This window comes from Meles meles, chromosome 7 (genome assembly GCF_922984935.1).
Source record: "Meles meles chromosome 7, mMelMel3.1 paternal haplotype, whole genome shotgun sequence".
In the NCBI taxonomy this organism is placed as follows: domain Eukaryota; kingdom Metazoa; phylum Chordata; class Mammalia; order Carnivora; family Mustelidae; genus Meles; species Meles meles.
In genome coordinates, this window is record NC_060072.1 from 118,291,774 (window position 1) to 118,313,682 (window position 21,909).

Genomic DNA, 21,909 nt, shown 5'->3' on the forward strand with positions numbered 1-21,909 from the left:
GACTGTCCTCGTTGGCTGGGAGGCTGCTGTCTCCTGTGCCGCGTCCTCTGCACAGTCTGCTGTCCTCTCCTTGGCCACTGTTAACCCAGTTTCTTCTCAGCCTCGTCCTTGCTGCTCTTTATTCTTCTTTGCTGTCTTCTTCTTCTGTCTCCAGTGGCCTCTCTGCTTCCCTGAGGGAAAGCCTGGCCTTTTCTAGGTGTCCCCAGCCAATGGCGGTGCCTGTCTGTCTCCTGCCAGTGCACTGACCAGTCACAGGAAAGTTGACAAGTGTCCTTGAACTGTTCTTAGCCGCCGTCCTGTTCTCTCAGCTGCTCTTCCACACTAAAGCCTTGTTTTGCCTGCCTCTGGGTTTGGGGCCTCCCAGAGCAAGGGAGTTTCAGAAGGCTAATCTTCGACTTGTCAAGGTTTACAGGAGGAGAAGACGGGGTGTTTAAAGTCTGTTTTAAAGGTGGGTAGCCTAAGGTTGTGAGGCTGCCTAAAACAGTGCTGCTCCTATCTCCTAACTCTGTCTTCATGGTGATTCTCTGAGTTGTGTAATATTTTAAAACGTTTTTCACAGCAGTCTAGGGCCCTTGAAGTAGCCCAAGGCGTGTCCTGAAGAACCGTACCAGCCCATATATGGGACGAATATTTATTCTGTTTCTTTTGTGTGAAAACTGCCCGGATGATTTATTCATCACAGTCTTCATGTCCCAGGACCTTTTTGTCATAACTTTGGAATTGGTAATGTTATTTGAATTGCTTAGAATTTGAGTCTAATGGATTTATTGCATATAAACCTGTTGGAGAGGCCATACAAGGCAAACTGTAGGCTTGTCCCACTTCTGTGACACTCTGCACAGTTACGCTCTTTTGGATGCAGTTACAAGTGGTGTGTAAGCAAAACTGTAAGCTCGATGCATAGCGGCACTTGCTGCTCTGAGCAAGTGTAGAGCGTGTGGTTATGTAAGTTACTCTCACTCCTCTTCTCCTGGAAGCCAGCAGAGAAAGCTTAAACATTGGACAGCAGAAGAGGCACAGGAATCTGGGGTGTTCTGAGCACAGCTTTGAAGCACTCTTTGGGAGTTATGGGAATAGCATCTTAGAATGGAAGGTTTTTTTTTTTTTATGATTTTTTTTTTTTTGACGGAGAGCACAGGCAGGCAGAGCAGCAGGGAGAGGGAGAAGCAGGCTCCCCACTGATCAAGGAGCCTGATGTGGGGCTTGATCGATTGCAGAACCCTGGGCTCATGATCCGAGCGGGAAGGCAGCCACTAAACAACTGAGCTACCCATGCGTCCCTGTCTTCTTTTTTTTTTAAATAAAGATTTAGTGTGAGAGAGCAGGGGGGAGGGGCAGAGGGAGAGAGACTGGCAGATTCCCTGCTGAGCATGAAGCCCCACCCATGCAGGGCTGAATCCCAGGACCCCAAGCTGAATTTGTCAGATTTTTCAGTGACTGAGCCACCTGGGCACCCCCACCATTGTCTTTTTATTATGCATATGAGTCTCTGTCATCTCTAGGACTCCTTGGTTACGTTATATATTCATGTACTGTTATTTTACATACTTGTCATCTAAATATGTACTTTGCATTCAAAATTATTCCAAAAACCTTTTGTTGTTACTACATTTTATTTTTATGACTCTACTAGTCCCATCTGGTTGAGGCAGTTAGCTGTTCCCTTGTTACTGGGTAGAAGACATTTGTGTTTATGCCTATTGTTAATAAATGAGTTGTGTGTGTATATCACCCTTTATGTTTTTAACTATTTCCTTAGGATGAATAATAGCTAGATTGCGAGGTCAGAAGGTAGAAACTTTTATGGTTTTTGATACAGGTTAAATTATTTCCCCCCAAATTATACCAGTTTATAGAGCCATCTCTGGGTTCTGTCAACCATCTGCAGTAGTTTTGTTGGGTTAAAACTCCTTCCCCCCGCTTTTTCTCTTGCTGGCTTAACTCACATTGCTTAAATTTATATGTCTTTGATAACTAGTAAGCTAACTTTTTGGGATTTTTACCATATTTCCTTTGTTTTTATGTATTTATGTGGGAGAGGCAGATATTTATACGTGATTGGCTGCTAGTCCAAAAACAGTGAACAGTGAAAGGATAGGGTTAGTGAGCTGTGGCTGGAGACATAGCTGAAGTAAGTGTAGATCAATATTGTGAAAACTGATTCACGGGAAATTGTCCTATACCTAATGGCTGCAGATTGGGGTAATTCTAGATAATATACAGATTACTTAATTTTTCTTTAGAGATTCTAGAAGACAACTCAAACCCCTGTCGGTCTTTTTAGGTGTGTCAGTCTTTTTAGGCTCTCCTCCTGTACTTTTTCTTTTTCTTTCTTTCTTTTTTTTCTTTTTAGTCTAGTTTGTAGATCTAGAGATGACAGGGAGTTGAACTAAATGTTTTACTAATCCCATGCATAGATGTTATTTTATTAAAAAAAATAACTAATTACAGGAGCTCAACCTCAAAAATTAAGTCAGGCCTTGGGCAGGATGTTGGCCTTAGCCCGAGGAGAAATAGACATTATTGAAAAGTTGTAAGCAAGGGGGTGAGCCATCTGGATTTTGACAAGTTCACTCAAACTGACCTGCAGTATTGAGGTAACTGTAGCATCTGGATATGGCTGTGTGGCTCCTGGGAGCCACAGGAGGTGATAGACATAGCAATTCCATGGAACAACGACTGTTTATGGCCCTTGTAGTGTTTGGGAATACTTGACACATTTTGAGCATTGTTAATCAGATGTTAAAATATATTTGATATGGAGAAAGGCAAGAATGGGTTCTAGGGATCTGGTGTGGACATTAATGTAATTGACAGGTGAGGTGACTGGGAAGGGGAGGGGGAGGATAAAAGAGTTAGAGAAAGGGATTGGAGAAGAAATGGTTTGAGAGGGATTATATTTATAAAATCAACAGAAGATAAGGTCAGTGGGAGTGTTTTGTGTTTAATGTATTACTGTTTTTTGTTATTTTCTTAATATTTAGCAATGTACATTTTATATTTCAGATGAATTTACAACTGATTTTCTGGATTGGGCTGATCGGTTCAGTTTGCTGTGTGTTTGGCCAAGCAGGTAAAAAAAAAAAAGTTTTCAGTTGTCTTTTCATTTTAGTGTTTTGTATTACTTTTGACCAATTAGATTCTTGAGCAAGTCTAAACCGCAAAATACTGCTCCTTCTGAAAGCTGTGCAAGGGCCGCATCTCACTTGGGGTAAAGGTTCTTAGAGTGGCCTGCAAGATCCTTCAACATCCAGCCCCTCACTGCTGCCACCCAGAACAGCGACAGGGCGGGCGGGCTAAGGAAATGCTGAAGTGGTAGGAATACAGAACACAGCAGAAAAGTCTTTTAAGACTGTAATAGAGTGTTTAAGTAAGCATAGAGGAAGCAAAGGTATGTAACACATTTAGAAGAAAATAAAGTGAATGTGTAAAATGGTGGATTATAAATAAACCATTACTATCTAAAAAAATGACACCAGGAACAACTCACTTTCTAGAAGCTGCTCTTACTCTTGATCAAAAAGTCTTGCAAAGGGGCACCTGGGTGGCTCAGTCATTAAGTGTCTGCCTTCGGCTCAGGTCAGAATCACAGGGTCCTGGGATCACCCGCATTCGGCTCCCTGCTCAGCGGGAAGCCTGCTTCTCCCACTCCCCCTGTTTTCCCTCTCTTGCTGTATCTCTCTCTGTCAAATAAGTATAAAATCTTAAAAAAAAAAGTCTTGCAAAATGTTGGCATGATCTAGAAGAGGAATGAAACAAAGCCAAAAAATATATTTAATCCTCTTACAAACCATGGTGCATCCACCTCTGGAATGATGGATGTGCAGTTCTCTTCTCCAAATTTCAGAAAATACATTGCATAGAACAATTATTTGATCTTAGAATAAGAAGAACTTAACTACACGGAAAGGTGAAGAAAAACCCTAAAGGAAATTATTGATAAAGTTGATGACCTAAAACCAACAACATAAAAACCCAAAGTGTCTGCATGTCAGAACACCATCAACAAGATGAGAAACTTAGCAGAGGTTTAATTTGATTAGCATGTGTTGAGATCCAGTAAAAATAGATGAACATGACAGAAAAAAAAATTTGCGAAAGATATAAACAAAATGTATAAAAGATACGGTCAATAAAATCTGATAAAAATGAAACTTAAATAACTGACAGTAGAATTGATATTCTAATTTATATGCATTAAATGAACAAAAGATTTTTTATATTAAAAAAGTACTTGGTGTTTGTCGAAGGTTTGGTGAAAATGGTATTTGTGTACTGCTTGTAGGATTATAAATTTGAATATTACTTCTGGATAGAAATTTGTGTATACTGAGAATATTAAAAACATGAATACTCTCCAACTCAGTATTCTCCTTTTTAGTTTGTGCTAAGGAAAGGATCAGAGTTTTACACTGTGAGAATGGTCCTCAGAAGGGTGCATGTATGTGCACTGATGCGTATACATGTATTTGGAAGGTTCATGCGTGCATTGTGAGCAAATGTGTGGAAACTATGCATGTATGCAATGGAAGCAAGCTAAATTTGTCCAACATCAAATAGGACACATTAAGATAATGAAATATATAATCATCAAAAGTCATTTTTTAAAGAATTTGTAATGAAACACTTAGGATAAAGTATAAAAATAGTATGCAAAAATGTATATTCTCAGTTTATTTAAATAATGTCTATATGTGTACTTCCTTGCTATTTTTTTTTAATCTACATAGAAAAAGGACTGGAAAGAAATATACAAAAATGTTAGCAGTAGTTATCCCTTAGTGAGTAGATTATGGGTGATTTTGAGTTTGTTCTTTATGCTTTTATGTATTTTGCAAATATGTTAGATTTATAATCGGAGCAGACACCTTGGAGACAGTCCGTGTTAGTGCTTTTACTACATGAAAGGCATGCTGATCCTTAGGTGGATTTAAAGAAATGTGAGACATTCTTAGCACATAGAGCGTGAAAAATCATGGGATTGTGGACTGGATGAATATGGGCTTTTTAAGTATTTAAATTCTTAAAAATGAAGGGAAAGCTTTTGCCGATGCTTTTGTGGGTATGGGTGTGGTAGTATGACTTAAATTAAAGGAAGTAATATTTTACCCAGTTGTAAGAAAACTCCAGATAGTTATAACCATCCAATATAATAGATCCTAAAATTATGCCTTTGAAGAAAAGGAGGAATGTATAGATTACTGGTACCTAGTCTTTGGTATAGAAGACAAGAAAGCTAACTATGTTTTCATGGCTCTCTATACCAAGGTAATATAACATCACCTCTTTGGGGTAGATCTGGATCAATGTATTAACAATTTTTATATGTTATTAATATAATGTAATACATATTTGTAATATATAATGTGTAATAATACATGACATATGTTGTGTTATTCATTCTTAAGGTTTATATGTGTTGTATTTTGTCATTTTAATCGTTTTTCATTATTTTCTTTCTTGAAACTTCAAGTAAAGTTGTCTATTTTTTGTCCTGACAGATGAAAATAGATGTTTAAAAGCAAATGCCAAATCATGTGGAGAATGTATACAAGCAGGACCAAATTGTGGATGGTGTACAAATTCAGTAAGTAAAATTGCTCAAGGCCTTTCCATTTACTCTCTAGTCATTTACTATGATCCAATACTGTATCCTTGGGAAATGTTAGATAAGAATTTTCACTGAACGTTTATTGAATGGGTATCAACTATGTGATGGTCTAGAGGTGTGCTGTTTAATTCAGTAGCCGCTAGGCCCATCTCGCTATTGGGCACTTGAAACGTGTTCCACGTTGGTCCAAATTGAGAATTGCTATAAGCCTCATATGTATCCTGGACTTTGAAGACTTAATGATGAAAAAACAATCATTAATAACGTTGATATGGTAATATTTTATATATATTGTTAAAATTAATTTCCTGTTTCTTTTTTCTTTTAATGTGGCTACGAGATAATTTTAAAATACATATATAGCTCACCTTCGTGGCATGCATTATATTTTTATTATAATAGCTTCTCCAAATCCCTAGCCATTTAATTTGACTGTTTTAGAGTTGTTTTTTTTTTTTTCCGGGAGAGGTGTAAGCTAATCTTAGTAATTGTATCTGAGTTAGAACTAATATAGGATTGATTTGCATCCCAATAAAAACCCATTCAGGTTAGGGTTTAAATTTTATTCACTCATGTCATCTGTGTACATTGCTTAACTTTATTCCTTTCCCAAAGCCTACTAAATGTTAAATAAATAAATGTGTGAATGAGTGTCAGAACAGGAAGTACTGGGAAGTCATTCGAGGATATATAATTTATTCTTAGAGTGAATAATATCAGAAGCTCAAAGGTTTACTGTTGATTTTTACTCAGGCGTCGGACTTCATACATTTCAGCTGTCTGTCTTGTAGGTGTAACTAAACTGGTTAAATATCAGATACTTAGTATGGTTTGACCATACAGAAGACAAAATCAGAGGTTTTTCATTTGTTACTTCAAAATTTTTCCAGTGATACTTTTGTTCTCCTAAAAATGGTATTCTGGAATTCAGTTTGTCTTAGGAAGGGTTTACGTGCCAAACTGTTCTTTAAATAATTTAGTCTTTGAAATTTGTGGCATGATTTTGGAATGTGTTTAGCGAAATTTTGTTTGAATTACGGTCTTGAAAGTTTCTACGCTAGGCTCCTGTGCTTTGGTGTTGTATTTTAGGTTTGATGCTACGTAAAAGTAGTTCAGCTTTGAACTGTCTGACCCTTTGTGTTCCCTTCCAGTTGTTTTTCTAATTCCATAAATGCTCTCATTAGTGTTACGTTTCCCTTCAAAAATAACCAATTAAAACCATTGTGTATTCTTGTATTTAAATATCTCACTTATGCATGAAAAAATAGCATATAAAATTGAACACAAAGTGACCTCAAAGAAAAGGTATTTCCTCATTTTCCCAATGTCATGATTAAAAAAAAAGAAGAAGAAATCTTTGGCTTAGTATAACTACATATAAAATTTGTAGGGATATATGTGAAATACTCAAATGTCTATTATAATAATTGATTACTATAGGTACATGTTTAAAAGTGACACATAACCACACACTAATGTCATTGTTTTTCTCCACTCTCACATTTCATGAAAAACTTGCATTCAAAGATTTTGCATACATCTTAACAGCAGTGTTTTTGCTTTCACTAAGATACTTTTTCAGTCATCTGATAAAATTTTTATTTCCATCTAAGTTGGAGCTATAACACATTCTGAAATCACATCACTACTGGAAATTTTACCCCAAGCCACAAGTAGCATTTATATAGCACTCGGACCTTTTTTATTTTTATACTTTTCAAATGCACTCTATGGAAATATATTCATGACCTTATCATGTGATCAGATTTTATTGTGATTACTATTTCGTATTGTCATGTAATCACCACTGTGATTATTGTTTTTCAAAATGAATTTTAAAAACCTTATTTAAAGTAATAACCAACACTTGAAATTTTTTCGTCTCCAGGAATACTTACTACCTCTGTGTTAAATTTCTCAGTCTCCTTTTTAAAAATTGCGTCATTCACTGAAACACCTTCAGGCTAATATGTTTTCCCTAAACATTGAGTTGTTCAAAATAATGTGAGGAGAATGTTACATAATATGAGAGCCTTATATAGGACTTTTTAAGGGAAATTTTGGGAAAAAAATATTTGTCTGGCATTTGGGTATATACATTATTTATTTGTGGCCATTAAGCATGCTGACTGTGATTTTCACTGAAGAATTTCTTTGATTTAAATACTTTGAATTTGAAGGTGGGATAGTTAAAATGTACACTTAGGTCAATCCTATAGTACTAAAGTAATTCATTACTGGTAATATAGTAATTATAAAGAAATTACTCTTCTAGAGAATGAGTTCATTTTTTTTAAATAAGAGCATATGATTGGGGTGAAGGGAGCATTTTGTTTAAGAACCAGAACTGCAGTGTGCTAGTTGTGTCACTTGATTTTTTGCATTCTAATTGCACATATTCAATCATGAGTACTCAGAATGTTTGACCATTATACTTACTGTTTATACATATATTTTGTGTGTCACTTAGACATTTTTACAAGAAGGAATGCCTACTTCTGCACGGTGTGATGATTTAGAAGCTTTAAAAAAGAAGGGTTGCCATCCAGATGACATAGAAAATCCCAGAGGCTCCAAAGATATAAAGAAAAATAAAAATGTAACCAACCGTAGCAAAGGAACAGCAGAGAAGCTCCAGCCAGAAGATATTACTCAGATCCAACCTCAGCAGTTGGTTTTGCAATTACGATCAGGTACAGAAATCTACTTGTATGACAACTTTTATTTCAGTTTGAGATTTTGACGACTATATAAGCCTCTTTTGAGTTTTCTTCCTTCTAGGGTTCATTTTCACATATGGACCGGCACTCAAACAGAAATGTGAAATATGTCAAATTTTAGAAGTTTTTTTGCAGACATAACAATTTTTAAGACACATATACTTGAAATAATGAAGGTTGCCTAATGCCTGAAGGAAATTCTGTGAAAGAGAAAGTATTATATTTAATGGCTTTTTTAAAATTTTTATTTTTTTTCAGCATAACAGTATTTATTGTTATATTTAATGGGTTTTAAAAATAAAAGTGTCCATCCTGTGGTACAATTATGTAATATAAACACATTGTCCTAACTCGTGTTTTTCCTTTGTATATGTTTAATGTCATTAACATATTAAGCTTTTATAAGAATCTGTGATAGTCTTGCATTGAAAAAAGAAGAGAAAAAAGAAAACAAACTCTTTTCCTACTCTTTCCAGCGTCCGTCCCTTTTCTGTGAAAAGAATGGTACATAGTCGTTGTCTCCATGAGTTCCCCTCTTGACCACTGTTCAGCCTGCTTCTCAACCTCTTCTGACAAAGCTCTGCCTTCACCTTGAACCACCAGATCTCGCTGACTCTTGTCAGGCCCTTCCCCCTGCCCTCCCCTTAACCTTCCTGTACCAAGTACCACCTTTGAACTTCTTGAAATGCTCCCTCTTGGCTCCTACATCACTCCTGGTTTTTCTTCTTATCTCTTAACATTGCTTTCCAGTCTCTTTCTGGTGCCTTTCTACTTCCTTCCTCCTTGCAGTCCACATAATTTTTGGTTTTTCTCTCATGGCATTAAAACCATCTGTGTGCCGTAACATAGCCTTTTCTCTTAAGCCCCAAACCCATTCACCCAGCTGCGTACTAGAAATCTGTATAGAGAATATCCGCAAGTTAACATGCAGTGATTTTTTTCACCCAAACATTGCCTTTCTCCTCTGTTTCCTGAGCAAATTCTACCTTAACGCCTTTTGTGTCTCTCTCCCCTTCTTTTTTTTTTTTTTAAGATTTTATTTATTTATTTGACAGACAGAGATCACAAGTAGGCAGACAGGCAGGCAGAGAGAGAGGGGGAAGCAGGCTTCCTGCTGAACAGAGAGCCTGATATGGGGCTCCATCCCAGGACCCTGGGATCATGACCCAAGCCAAAGGCAGAGGCTTTTTTTTTTTTTTAAGATTTTATTTATTATTTATTTGTCAGAGAGAGAGAGGGAGAACACACGCAGGCAGAGCGGCAGGCAGAGGCAGAGAGAGAAGCAGGCTCCCCACTGAGCAAGGATCCCCATGCGGGACTCGATCCCAGGACCCTGGGATCATGACCTGAGCCAAAGGCAGCGGCTTAACCAACTGAGCCACCCAGGCGTCCCCAAAGGCAGAGGTTTTAACCCACTGAGCCACCCAGGCGCTCCTCTCTCTCCCCTTCTTATTCCTTATGGTTTTGGTTCGGATCTTCCTGTCTTCCTCTAAGAGTTTTGCAGTAGTTTCTCAACAAGTCTCTTGTCTCTGTAATTCATTTTTTTTTTTTTTAAAGATTTTGTTTATTTGACAGAGAGAGATCACAAGTAGGCAGAGAGGCAGGCAGAGAGAGAGAGGGAAGCAGGCTCCCTGCTGAGCAGAGAGCCCGATGCGGGACTTGATCCCAGAACCCTGAGATCATGACCTAAGCCGAAGGCAGAGGCTTAACCCACTGAGCCACCCAGGCGCCATCTGTAATTCATTTTTAAAACTCTTTTTTTTTTTTTTGCCATGTTTTTGAAAGTAAAAATCAGATGATCTTGTTCACTTACATATATAAACAGAGAATAGACTGTTTTTAGAACTTTTGGTCTCTAAAAGGTCAGGTTCATGCTGTAGTGTGCCCTGCCTCACCCACCCCAGTCTGATGCATGCTCTCCCATCTATTTGTTGTCTTTGGTCATAGTTCTAAGTCAGCTGTCTGTCTGTCTTGCCCACTGTGGAGTATTGTCCTTTTCCTCTTGCATGCCCAGGGTTGGCATGGTAAGTGTTTGTTGCGATTGAGTACACACCCATTTGGTTAGCCCGTGGACTTCCCAGGGTCTTATAAAAATTATGGCAGTAATACAGTTTGTAAATCCAGTTTGCTTTTCCTCATTTGTTTTTGATTGTTGGCAACTAACTTCATTTTCTGATCTCTGCTTAATTAGGGGAGCCACAGACATTTACGTTAAAATTTAAGAGAGCCGAAGACTATCCCATTGATCTCTACTACCTTATGGACCTCTCCTACTCTATGAAAGATGATTTGGAGAATGTTAAAAGTCTTGGAACGGATCTCATGAATGAAATGAGAAGGATTACTTCAGACTTCCGAATTGGTAGGATTATTGGGAAAATTCATAATTTTCATTTGTATAGGTCCTGGCAGTTTTGTTCTTCACTGTATACTTGTGAAATAATTAGGCCAGTTTTTAGCCTTTTCTTTGTGAGGGGAAACTGATATTCCTGTCACATATCTAGTAATTTTTGTGCCTCCTTGTTCCTCTTTTACTTTATGCTGTCATATTACTTAACGCAGATTATGTCACATAGATAATGAAATGCATGCTTGTTTTCATAGGAGCGTATTCATTCGTTGAATTACTTTTTAAGCATGTTGAATATTCCACTTCTGTTTCATTACTAATTAATATGACACACCTGTCTGTACAGCCTAATCTCTCTTCACCCCTGGATTTTTCATAATGATCTCCTTTCCAAACTTTATTATTTAAATCTTATTTATTATGAAAGATTGACGTACATGTGGTAATATAACTTTATTCTTTTTAATGCAAGTTTGTCTGCCCATCCATCTATCCATCTCTCTGTATGCATTTTTCCTTCACAGGATTTGGCTCATTTGTGGAGAAAACTGTGATGCCTTACATTAGCACAACACCAGCCAAGCTGAGGAACCCTTGCACAAGTGAACAGAACTGCACCAGCCCATTTAGCTACAAAAATGTGCTCAGTCTTACTGATAAAGGGGAAGTATTTAATGAACTTGTTGGTAAACAGCACATATCTGGAAATTTGGATTCTCCCGAAGGTGGCTTTGATGCCATCATGCAGGTTGCAGTTTGTGGAGTAAGTGCATTCATTTCCTACAAAGGGACATTACTTGTGTGAATTTTAAGTGTGATTTTACTATCGGTGAGGACAGAAAAACTTACCTGCTTACCAAATCATACTTCATGATCCCAGAGGAGTACAGAATTTGATCCCTTAAATTCCTTCCAGCTACACAGGTGCTTTGTAAAAGCTTATTTAATCATTATGTCCCCTATTTCAACTGGGCAGCTACTTCTTTTATAAAGGATCTTAAAAGCCAGCATGCTCATCATTTGAAACAGTGGGGCGGTGTAGTTGTACTTTGGCTGGTGTTAGGTTTTTAGAAGAGGCACAGGTGTTCTGACTCCGGCTTGTGCCAGAAGTGGAGCTGTGCTTGGCCAAGCTGTGACCAGGAGCACCGAGAGAGCCCAGCTAGAACAGGGTCTCAGGTGCCATTTCCTTTCAGTGGGCTCTGCTCTGCCTGTCACCTCTGAAGAATGTCTTCCCTGTGTCTTAGTGACTCAAAAAGCAGGAACTTTTCGCATCCTGCTTCGTAAGCTATATGAGAACGAGATTTTGAGAAGTCGTAGCTTAGCAATCATTGTAATTGGAAGATTTTTAGTGGTGGCATGTTCATCTCCATTAGACTAGTGGTAGTATTTTATGACTCATTTAGCCACTGAAGATTTTGAGGTGACGTTTTCATGGCACGGCTGCAGCTGAAATTAGCGCTGTGAGGTAAATAAGTTTGTCTTAAGTACGTACTTCTGTCTCATTCCCCCCCTTTTTTCCCTTGTGGTATCCCTGTTCCCTAGAAGACCTTCCCTGATTCCAGGTGCTTTTTAATGATTATTCCTCAGTTTTTGCTAAGGAGCAGCTACATCCAAGATAATGATGTGGTTTAACAATATGGTTGTAGTGGTTGAGAGAACCGTTTTTAGACTGTTAGGACACTGTCTCACATTGTCCCATTGCCGCCAAGTCTGGGCAAAGTACTTAATCCCACTGGAGGGCAGTTTCCTTCTCCATGAGAAGGGGTAGTTATAGATAGACCCGATAGGACTGTTAGGAAGCTTAAATATGGTAATGCATATAGAGTGCCAGGAAGCTCTCAGCACCTATTAAGTACTGTATTAGTTACCTTTGATTTCTCCCTGGGACGGTTGTCAAAGGGTAGCCTCTGCTTTTAATGGGGAAGAAAGACTAATATTCCAGGTAGTGCCTAGCCTGCCACCCTTCTCTTGGAGCTATTGATTCATGATCCTGTTAGCAGCTCAGTGTGGAGAGAACATTCTCTGGGCTGCCTCCATCTGTGCCTCGGTCTGTGGGATTAAAGCAAGCCATAGCACCCACGGCCGCTGCCGTCCTTCCGTGTTTACCATGCTGACTGAGAGCAGCCATTGCGCCTGCTTCTCTAGATGCAGCCTCCTAATGCTTGGATCGCCGGCATCAGCACCCTCCATTCTTGCCTTCAAGGAATTTACAGTTTTATGGGGCTATACACAGATGTATTGAGTAAATTTAGACAAATGTAATTATAAATTTACCACAGAGAGAAAAGGATTTTTTTGCTAATTTACTGGGTTTTTAAAAGATTTTATTTTTTAAGTAATCTCAACACCCAAAGTGGGGCTTACAACCCCTACATCAGGAGTCACACGTTCCACCAGCTGAGCCAGCCAAGTGCCCCTTTATTGCTACTTTAAATCCTTTGTTGAATGGGGAGGAGAATAAAGTACGAGAACAAATAAATAGTACTGATGAGGCATGGTGGGTGGAATTAAGCAGGGCAGGTCTTGGGAGAAGATCATTTCTTCTCTAGTTAAAAAAAAGAAGGCCTAATGTGGACACTTGATAGAGGAGGTATGTACTTTTGAAGGTGAAAGCAGGGTGAAGGATGGATGGGAACGTGAGAGTAGCAGTAGGGTGAAGTACGGGATGGGCTGAGACATTTTTATGCACTCATTAAACACCTGCTGTGTGTCGAGCCCTATGCTGGCTCCTGGAGGTACGATGATGAGCAGAGCCAGATGTGGTCCTTGCCGCACATGCAGTGAGCTTACCCTGGGGAGGGAGACATTGATTTTAAAAGATACAGTTTTTTAAAAAGAGCTGAGAGAAATGGACAACCAGGCAAGACACAGTTTTCCTGGGGGATGGAGGAGCCCTCTGTCATGGGCTCTGTGTAGGTATCAGTACGAATGTTAGCACCGCGAAAAGACAAGCTATGGGGAAGGTCTAGAATGAGGTTAAAAGTGCAGTGGGACCCTATGTGAGGATGACAGCTTCATGCACAGTGATTGTGGATAGGATTTATAAACTGAAATCTTCTTCTTTTCAAGTCCTTGATCGGCTGGAGGAATGTTACACGGCTGCTGGTGTTTTCCACGGATGCTGGGTTTCACTTTGCTGGAGATGGCAAACTTGGTGGCATTGTTTTACCAAATGATGGACAGTGTCACCTGGAAAATGATATGTACACAATGAGCCATTATTATGTGAGTGCTGAATCCCTTACATATTAAATGGATTTATGTGGGATTTTGGTGTTTAATACGAAGAATAGTGTGGGCGACTGGCTTGAGGGTTTGTTATTTTGGTAAGTACAGGCCCTAACCCAATGTGCAAGGAAACTAGTGTCTGTGTCTGAAGATGTGGTTTTGTGCTTGTTTCCTGCTGCGTAGACAAGGGCCTCATTCGGTGAAAGCAGCTGCTTGGACACTCTCACTCCGTGCTTCCGCCCATCGCTGTTTCTTCTCCCTTGCACACATCATTTCATAGCAAATTTGGTACTATTTCCATACAGATGATTTCTGTAGTCCAGTACTCCTCATCTTATTTATATAAGATTTTTGGAAGTAGGCGCTCTGTTTTTACCGAAAACAAAGATTGGCAAATTATTCAAATTCTAGAAGAAATCTAAACCTGGTGAATTTTGGTGATTCATGATATAACCTATAGTTATTGGCAGTTCTTTAATTTCATTGTTCTGACATGTAATAAACATAGATCTTGCTTTTTAAAACCTTTCTATTATGGAAGTTTATTTATGTATATATATTATATATATATTTTATATATACTTATATATGTATATATATTGTATATATATTATATATATTTTATATATGTATATATATTTCATATATATATATGGAGATAGAAGATTAGAAACCCACATGTACACACCTTCCACTTCAGCAATTATTTGTGTTATTTCAAGCAGGCTTCTATAAGCAATGCAGTTAAACGTGCAAATCATCATTTTGAAAATGTATTGAAAAACTGGAATACATTGGATGTAATGACATACTAAATTTTATTTAATTTTGTAGGATTATCCTTCTATTGCTCACCTTGTCCAGAAACTGAGTGAAAATAACATTCAGACAATTTTTGCAGTTACAGAAGAATTTCAGCCTGTTTACAAGGTAAGTATATGTGCGTGGATAAAAAGAGGAACCAATTTTTAGAGCCCTCGTGTCTAGTCATTAGAAGCAAAATATATGTCTGATTGAAATATGGGAAAGTGTTACTAGCCAGACAGACTGGATTTTACAGTAGTGCTTTCTATTTTTAATTACATCTAAGACTAGTTTTTTTCATGTTTGACTCCTTAAGTTATTTAGAGACTGTCTAGGGTGCTTGTACTTCAGTATTTTACATATTCAGTCAGTGCTCATCGGTTGAATGAATAGTGTTTGTAGTCACAGGTTTTATCTTTTAATTTCAGGAACTGAAAAATTTGATTCCTAAGTCAGCAGTAGGAACATTATCTGCAAATTCCAGCAACGTAATTCAGTTGATTATTGATGCCTACAATGTAAGTACATTCTGCATAAGATCTCTTAAACAATATCATGTTGAGTGTACTTTGCCCAGAGAAAGTAAATGTCCCTTCATACACGATTTAGCAAGCCCAGAGGACAACGTAAAACTAACATGTTGTGTAACAAATAACATGGAGGACATGGGGAGATGGAGAGGAGAGGGAGTTGAGGGAAACTGGAAGGGGAGATGAACCATGAGAGACTATGGACTCTGAAAAACAACCAGAGGGTTTTGAAGGGGCGGAGGGTGGGAGGTTGAGGAACCAGGTGGTGGGTAATAGGGACGGCATGTACTGCATGGAGCACTGGGTGTGATGCCAAAACAATGAACACTGTTATGCTGTAAATAAATAAAAAAAAAAAAAAGAAAGAAAGAAGAAAGGAAAAAAAAATACAATTCCTTTGGCTATCTGACATGCAGCCATTCTGTAAGGTAAGAATACAAACAATGCTGGTCATATCTTCCTGCAGTTTTCAATAAAGAGATAAAAATAAAAAAAAAACATGTTGTGTATCTGGAGCACAACCTCTTATATTCTCTTACAGAAGCAGAATTACATATGTAACCTAAACAAAGCAAAAATACATTAAAAGCTTGTGGGGAAGGTTTCTAAATGTCGGGTTGTTATTAAGTAGGTTTCCTTGTTGGAAAACAAGTGAAACATAACTTACATTTAGACTTACAAGATTACCTCCATCTCCTCCCCCCCACCCCCAGTCTAGATTCATCTCTTTTGATGAATTGTTCTGGAAAAGCTTTTTTGCCAGTTCCTCTCTTGCCATGGATTCGGAGATACAGTTTTCTATTCTTAAGAGATACAGAGGCACTCATATATACATTTGCCATAAAAATGTACATAGCTAAATATATGTGTGTGTGTGTGTGTGTGTGTGTGTGTGTGTCTGTGTGTTTGACTTGGCAATTTTGGAAAGATTGATAAGATCTTTTTCTTCCCCCACACATGGAAGGAAGTTGAATTGTCTTGAGCTATAATCCAGAGTACGTTTAGTGATTCTGGTTAAGCATTGATGAATAATCATTTTAATTAGTCAGAAGACATTTGTAATATTGTATCCATTATGTGTCTACCCATCAACCTTTTGACAGGTTGAACCTTAGATACTTTTTACCTTATGCTGAGGACGGTTTCCCAAAATGTTTTGGAAAGACCCTACTCAAAGAGATCCTACTCAGAGAGGGTTTTTTATTACAAAGATTTTCAAGACTCTCCGTTGTTACATGTCTTCCCTATAGTTCTCCATCTCAACAGAATATTGTAATATTTTCCTAACTCACACGCATGTAGGTATGTGAACAAGAGACAGCTTGCCGCTAACCCTTTTCGGTTTGTCTTGAGCTATCTGATATTCTAAAAAAAAAAAATTCACTGGCTTGAATCCTTTGTACTTGGGGTTTGGGGTTTGTTTGTGTGAATTTTGTTGTCGTTGTTGTTATTTTGTGTGTGTAGTTTCTTTTTTTGGCTGGGGAGGATGGTGGGGAGCCTGGTTTGTAATGGCTCCTAAACAGATTTGTTCCTAGACTATATAGCCAGTTGTTTACCTGTGTCCTTAGTTGGCTGGGAACTGGAGTGGAGTGGGAGTGGCCAGAGGAGAGCCATATTGCCAGTGGGGCAATATGTTCTGAGTTCTTAGGACTCCTCATATTTAATATCAAGACTTTTCTGTACTGTATGATCAGCAATAATTAAAGCACAAATATTCCTTTTTTTTAAGATTTTATTTAAGAGCGAGAGAGCATGAGCAGGGGTGAGGGGCTGAAGGAGAGGGAGAAGCAAGCAGACTCCTTGCTGAGCAGGGAGCCCGATGCAGGGCTTGATCCCAGGACCCTGAGATCATGACCTGAGCCGAAGGCAGATGCTTACTGTTAAGGATCTGAGCCTTCGAGTTAAGATTGAGCCACCCAAGCCCTCCATCTTACTTTTTATTCATGTACAGTATTTTGAAAAATTTTGATTTGAGCCTGTTTCTCTATGGTCTTGTGTTTTCTGGTCATTCAGGATTTGGCTCCAAATCTTTTATTTAAATAATAACATTTCTTAGTAGTTCATTTTGTCCATCGGTTTTATGCATTCAGTATACTTTATAGTAGCATTTTGTTGTCTTTCTTTCAGTCCCTATCCTCAGAAGTTATTTTGGAAAATAGCAAGTTGCCAGAAGGAGTAACAATAAATTACAAATCTTATTGTAAGAATGGGGTGAACGGAACTGGGGAGAATGGAAGAAAATGTTCCAATATTTCCATTGGAGATGAGGTAAGTTATATAAGCATTTTTCTGAAGAAAAGAAAAAAAATTGCTTGTTTATAAGCAAATCTAGTTTATAATTTGAGAAACAGTAAAAGAAATGAGCTTTTTGAAATATTTTTTAGCAGATTTAAATTGCCTAGTTAGTGGTAAATTTAATTGTTTTTTTCCTTCAAGGTTCAATTTGAAATTAGCATAACTTCAAATAAATGTCCAAATAAGAATTCTGAAACCATTAAAATTAAGCCTCTAGGCTTTACTGAAGAAGTAGAAGTTATTCTTGAGTTCATCTGTGAATGTGAATGCCAGAGTGAAGGCATCCCTAGCAGTCCAAAGTGTCATGAAGGAAATGGGACGTTCGAGTGTGGAGCTTGCAGGTGAGCTGAGCTGAGGTTGTTGGAGAATGACAGAGAGAGGTACATTAGGTTTAGAAAGTTGTGGGCAGGCTCTTTTGAGAAATCCAGAAAAAAATCTATTTAGAGCAAGTAAATTCTTTGTTTCAACCAGTGCTGCTCACCATGAGATCAATTTGAGGATCTTGTGTGGTATTTATAGACAGTTCTTCTCTGCCTTCTTTTTTGTCAAGAAGATGTTCTTTCAAATAAAAGATTTTATAGCCATCTAAGACATACATTTAACAAATTGTTAAGGTAGCTTTTGGGTTTTTCCCTCATATAACAGCAACCTGAATTTTCTAGAGCTAAATAAGCTTTTATAAAGTACATTTACAGAAAGGGTTTTAGGAAGATATATCAAACTTCCAATGGTTTTATCTGGGAAGTGGAACCAGGAAGCAGTAAAGAGTGTTTACCTTGTGCATGTACTTCTGCATTGTTGGAATAATTTTTTAAAAACAAATGTATTTTGTGAAAGTAAAAAGAAAAACTATTTTCTGAACATGGAATCTACTAACAAAACTGTAATTGAATCATTTAAATTTTTTTTTTACACTGTGGTGGTTACCTTTTAATTAAAAATTAAAATTGAATAGATTTTGAATATAGCTTTCTCCTTGAAAGATAGGAGGAAGGGGAGAGTATTTTGATCTAAATGTCAGCCCCAAATGAGTAGGTATTGAAGGATTTTTAATCATGAGAAAAATAAATGGCTGGATTTCACCATCAGTTACTAGTTGTCTATTCTAAATAACAATTTAAATATTACATTTTCGTTTTTTATGTTATATGTATCCTGATTGAGTCATGTAGATCCGTTTTTAGTAAAATTCATTAACTAAAAAATCTTAAAAATGCCTTGTCTTCCTGGTACGCCCGATGGCTCAGTCAGTTAAGCAGCTAGCTCTTGATTTCAACTCCAGTCATGGTCTCAGAGTTGTGGGATTGAGGCCTAGGGGGCGTTGGATCCAAACGCAGTGGGGAGTCTGCTTAAGGATTCCCTCTTTCTCCCTCTCCCTCTGTACCCTCCCCTAGCCTGCAGGTCTGTGTCCGTGCTTGCTTTCTCTAAAATAAATAAATCTTTTAAAAAATAATATTTTGCCTTCCTCCCCTTTACATATTCTCCAGATACAGAATTAGTATATTTCCAGTGTCTATAAGCCTTGGGTGTTCAAAAAATACAGTGTGTCCGAAAAGTCTGGAACCACAGGATGTACCTGTTTTTAAATAGTGTATTTTTAAATGCTATGGTCAGTATGTTTTTCTTTAACTTCTATGTACTTTTTGGAGTGTGTTTATTGTACTTTTTTAGATTAATGATTGGACCGTTGCTTTAAATTTAGAGATGCTTCATCTATAATACCAAATGTGATAGCATATCATTTGAGAACAGAACTAACATACTCTCTTAAAGTAAGTTGATCCTATATTTCCAAATGTTTTGTTTACCTGTTCAATGCTAGATGATATTTTCATCTTGATCAAAATGGTTATTTTCCTGAAGACATTTTTTTCCCCTAGTCTCTTTCATATATTCCATGTGAACTTAGCTGGTGCACGCACACACATGTGTGCACATATGAACACTTTCATACATGTCTGTGACATGTGGTGTGAACACTCCCATGTAATATAATTGTATTTTGAAGATACCGTTCACAGTCTTGCTTCCTCTCCCCATCTTTCTCGAAGTATGACTTGTTATTTTAAATTTTTATTTATGTGATTGAAATTTTGGGTTCTTTCTTTAGGTGCAACGAGGGCCGAGTTGGTAGACATTGCGAATGTAGCACGGATGAAGTGAACAGTGAAGATATGGATGCTTACTGCAGGAAAGAAAACAGTTCAGAAATCTGTAGCAACAATGGAGAGTGTGTCTGTGGACAGTGCGTTTGTAGGAAGAGGGATAATACAAATGAAATTTATTCTGGAAAATTCTGCGAGTGTGATAATTTCAACTGCGATAGATCCAATGGCTTAATTTGTGGAGGTGAGAAAAGGGTCTGAAAATGGTTCTAAAGTGTGATCCCATCTAATACAATAAAAAAGCATTAGGAGTTTGCTTGGTGAATAAGTAGAAAAAGGGCAGCACTGTAGGGTCCGTGTATCCTTAGCTACGTGTTCTTCTACATTACTGCTTATTTTGACTTTGAAGTCGGTGCCATGGTTGATATCTTTACCACTGTTATGAGAAATGATATTCTTAATCCCAGGAAATGGTGTTTGCAAGTGTCGCGTGTGCGAGTGCAACCCCAACTACACTGGCAGTGCCTGTGACTGTTCTCTGGACACGACTTCGTGCCTGGCCACGAACGGACAGATCTGCAACGGCCGGGGCGTCTGCGAGTGTGGCGCCTGTAAGTGCACTGACCCCAAGTTCCAAGGGCCGACCTGTGAGATGTGTCAGACCTGCCTCGGTGTCTGTGCGGAACATAAGTAAGTCTTTCCCAGGTGCCGGAAACAGTTGGTATTTGCTGTCTGTTGACCTAACTGTATAGTATTAGACTAGAACCAAAATAGTACTGATATTCGGTCACACTGGAAATAAAATCTCTGACACACGGTGGCCCGCTCTGAGTCTTAAAAATCCTTTCTCAGTCGCTGGCGTTTGTTGTATGATACTTAAGTGTGTTGTAGGAGAGTAGTTGGTGCCATCCGAATTGGCTATGTCGTTGACTCCACATGGTAACCTTTGTGAATTAGTATTACCACTTGTTTAATTACTATCTCTTGACTAAACTAAGCAAAATTGAAGGTTTTGCCTTTTGAAGAACTGTTGTATCAACAACGCTTTGTTTAAATCATTTAGGTTTTGTGCTATGCATTTATAATGTCTGATTAGGCTAGTTTTATTTTACTACTTTTTTACTTCTCTTTTTGGATTTTAGTTTGAATTGTACTATGTAATTTCACTGGGGAAATGAGCATTTTTATATTTAGTTTTTCCATCTAGAAGTGTCCTGTGTCTCTCCATTTATTCACACGAAATAGCCTTTCAGCAAATACTCATTTTAAATTTTAAATACCTTTTTAATATAATTTGTATTTTCACAGAGAATGTGTTCAGTGCAGAGCCTTCAATAAAGGAGAAAAGAAAGACACATGTGCACAGGAATGTTCACATTTCAACATCACCAAGGTTGAAAATCGGGACAAATTACCGCAGCCAGGCCAGGTTGATCCCCTGTCCCACTGTAAGGAGAAGGATGTTGATGACTGCTGGTTCTATTTCACATATTCCGTTAATGGGAACAATGAGGCCATCGTTCATGTTGTAGAGACTCCGGGTAAAAATCTGATCATTTTACATTATTTTCTTTCTCTTTTGTCTTCTTTCTGCTACTCCTTAGGCCTCTTGGCATTTTCCCTAACTCCCAATGATGGCCTCCAGCTGGATTATTTTAGGTTCAAGTTAAGGCAGTTTAAATCTCAAAGCTTAAAATAGTATTGTTAACTATATAAGAAATAAGGAAAAGAGAAAGCAGGTCTTAAGTGTTATGAGTGGAGAGTTTGAAGACCAAATGCATGAATCCACATAAAACACTCAGCATACACTCAGCATACTGCCTGACTCTTTTTTTAACACGGAACTTACTAGGACTTAGATCATTATTGATGATGCTTAAGTTTGAGGTTGATTTAGGTTCAGGTACTACTGGGAAAGATAATTTCTTAAAGGATATCGTAAAGCATGAATTTTTTCAGCTTCTCAGAAGATGAAGCATTTTTTATTTTGATTTTTATAGGCACTTTTTTGTATATTCTTTCTACATTTGTATATAGGTTTTTGTGAAATGTAAATTTTCATTTCTTTTGGAAGTGTAGTGGGAATGGATTTCGGAGCATATGGTGAGCATATGTTTAACTTTGTAAGAAATAGCCAAACTGTGTTTTCGAAGTTTCTGTATTGTTTTGCATTTCCAGGTATGTGTTTGACAAATATTGTTTACCAGTTAATGCTTCCTTCTCTTTTTCCTTCTCTTCCTTCACCTTTTTAACAGTGTTTTTTAAA

General features: G+C 37.8%; 1 protein-coding gene across 1 annotated transcript in view; it reads left to right on the plus strand.

Annotated features, from left to right (window-relative positions):
• ITGB1 (integrin subunit beta 1) overlaps positions 1-21,909 on the plus strand; it is a 46,418-nt gene that overhangs the window by 15,651 nt on the left and 8,858 nt on the right. Inside the window, exons 2-14 of the mRNA XM_046012412.1 lie at positions 3,007-3,073; positions 5,502-5,587; positions 8,082-8,304; positions 10,523-10,693; positions 11,206-11,444; positions 13,751-13,906; positions 14,744-14,839; positions 15,142-15,231; positions 17,371-17,511; positions 17,680-17,879; positions 19,649-19,887; positions 20,111-20,333; positions 20,952-21,184. Of these exons, the coding sequence (XP_045868368.1) occupies positions 3,007-3,073; positions 5,502-5,587; positions 8,082-8,304; positions 10,523-10,693; positions 11,206-11,444; positions 13,751-13,906; positions 14,744-14,839; positions 15,142-15,231; positions 17,371-17,511; positions 17,680-17,879; positions 19,649-19,887; positions 20,111-20,333; positions 20,952-21,184 (2,164 nt within the window). The remainder of the gene's footprint in view (positions 1-3,006; positions 3,074-5,501; positions 5,588-8,081; positions 8,305-10,522; positions 10,694-11,205; positions 11,445-13,750; positions 13,907-14,743; positions 14,840-15,141; positions 15,232-17,370; positions 17,512-17,679; positions 17,880-19,648; positions 19,888-20,110; positions 20,334-20,951; positions 21,185-21,909) is intronic.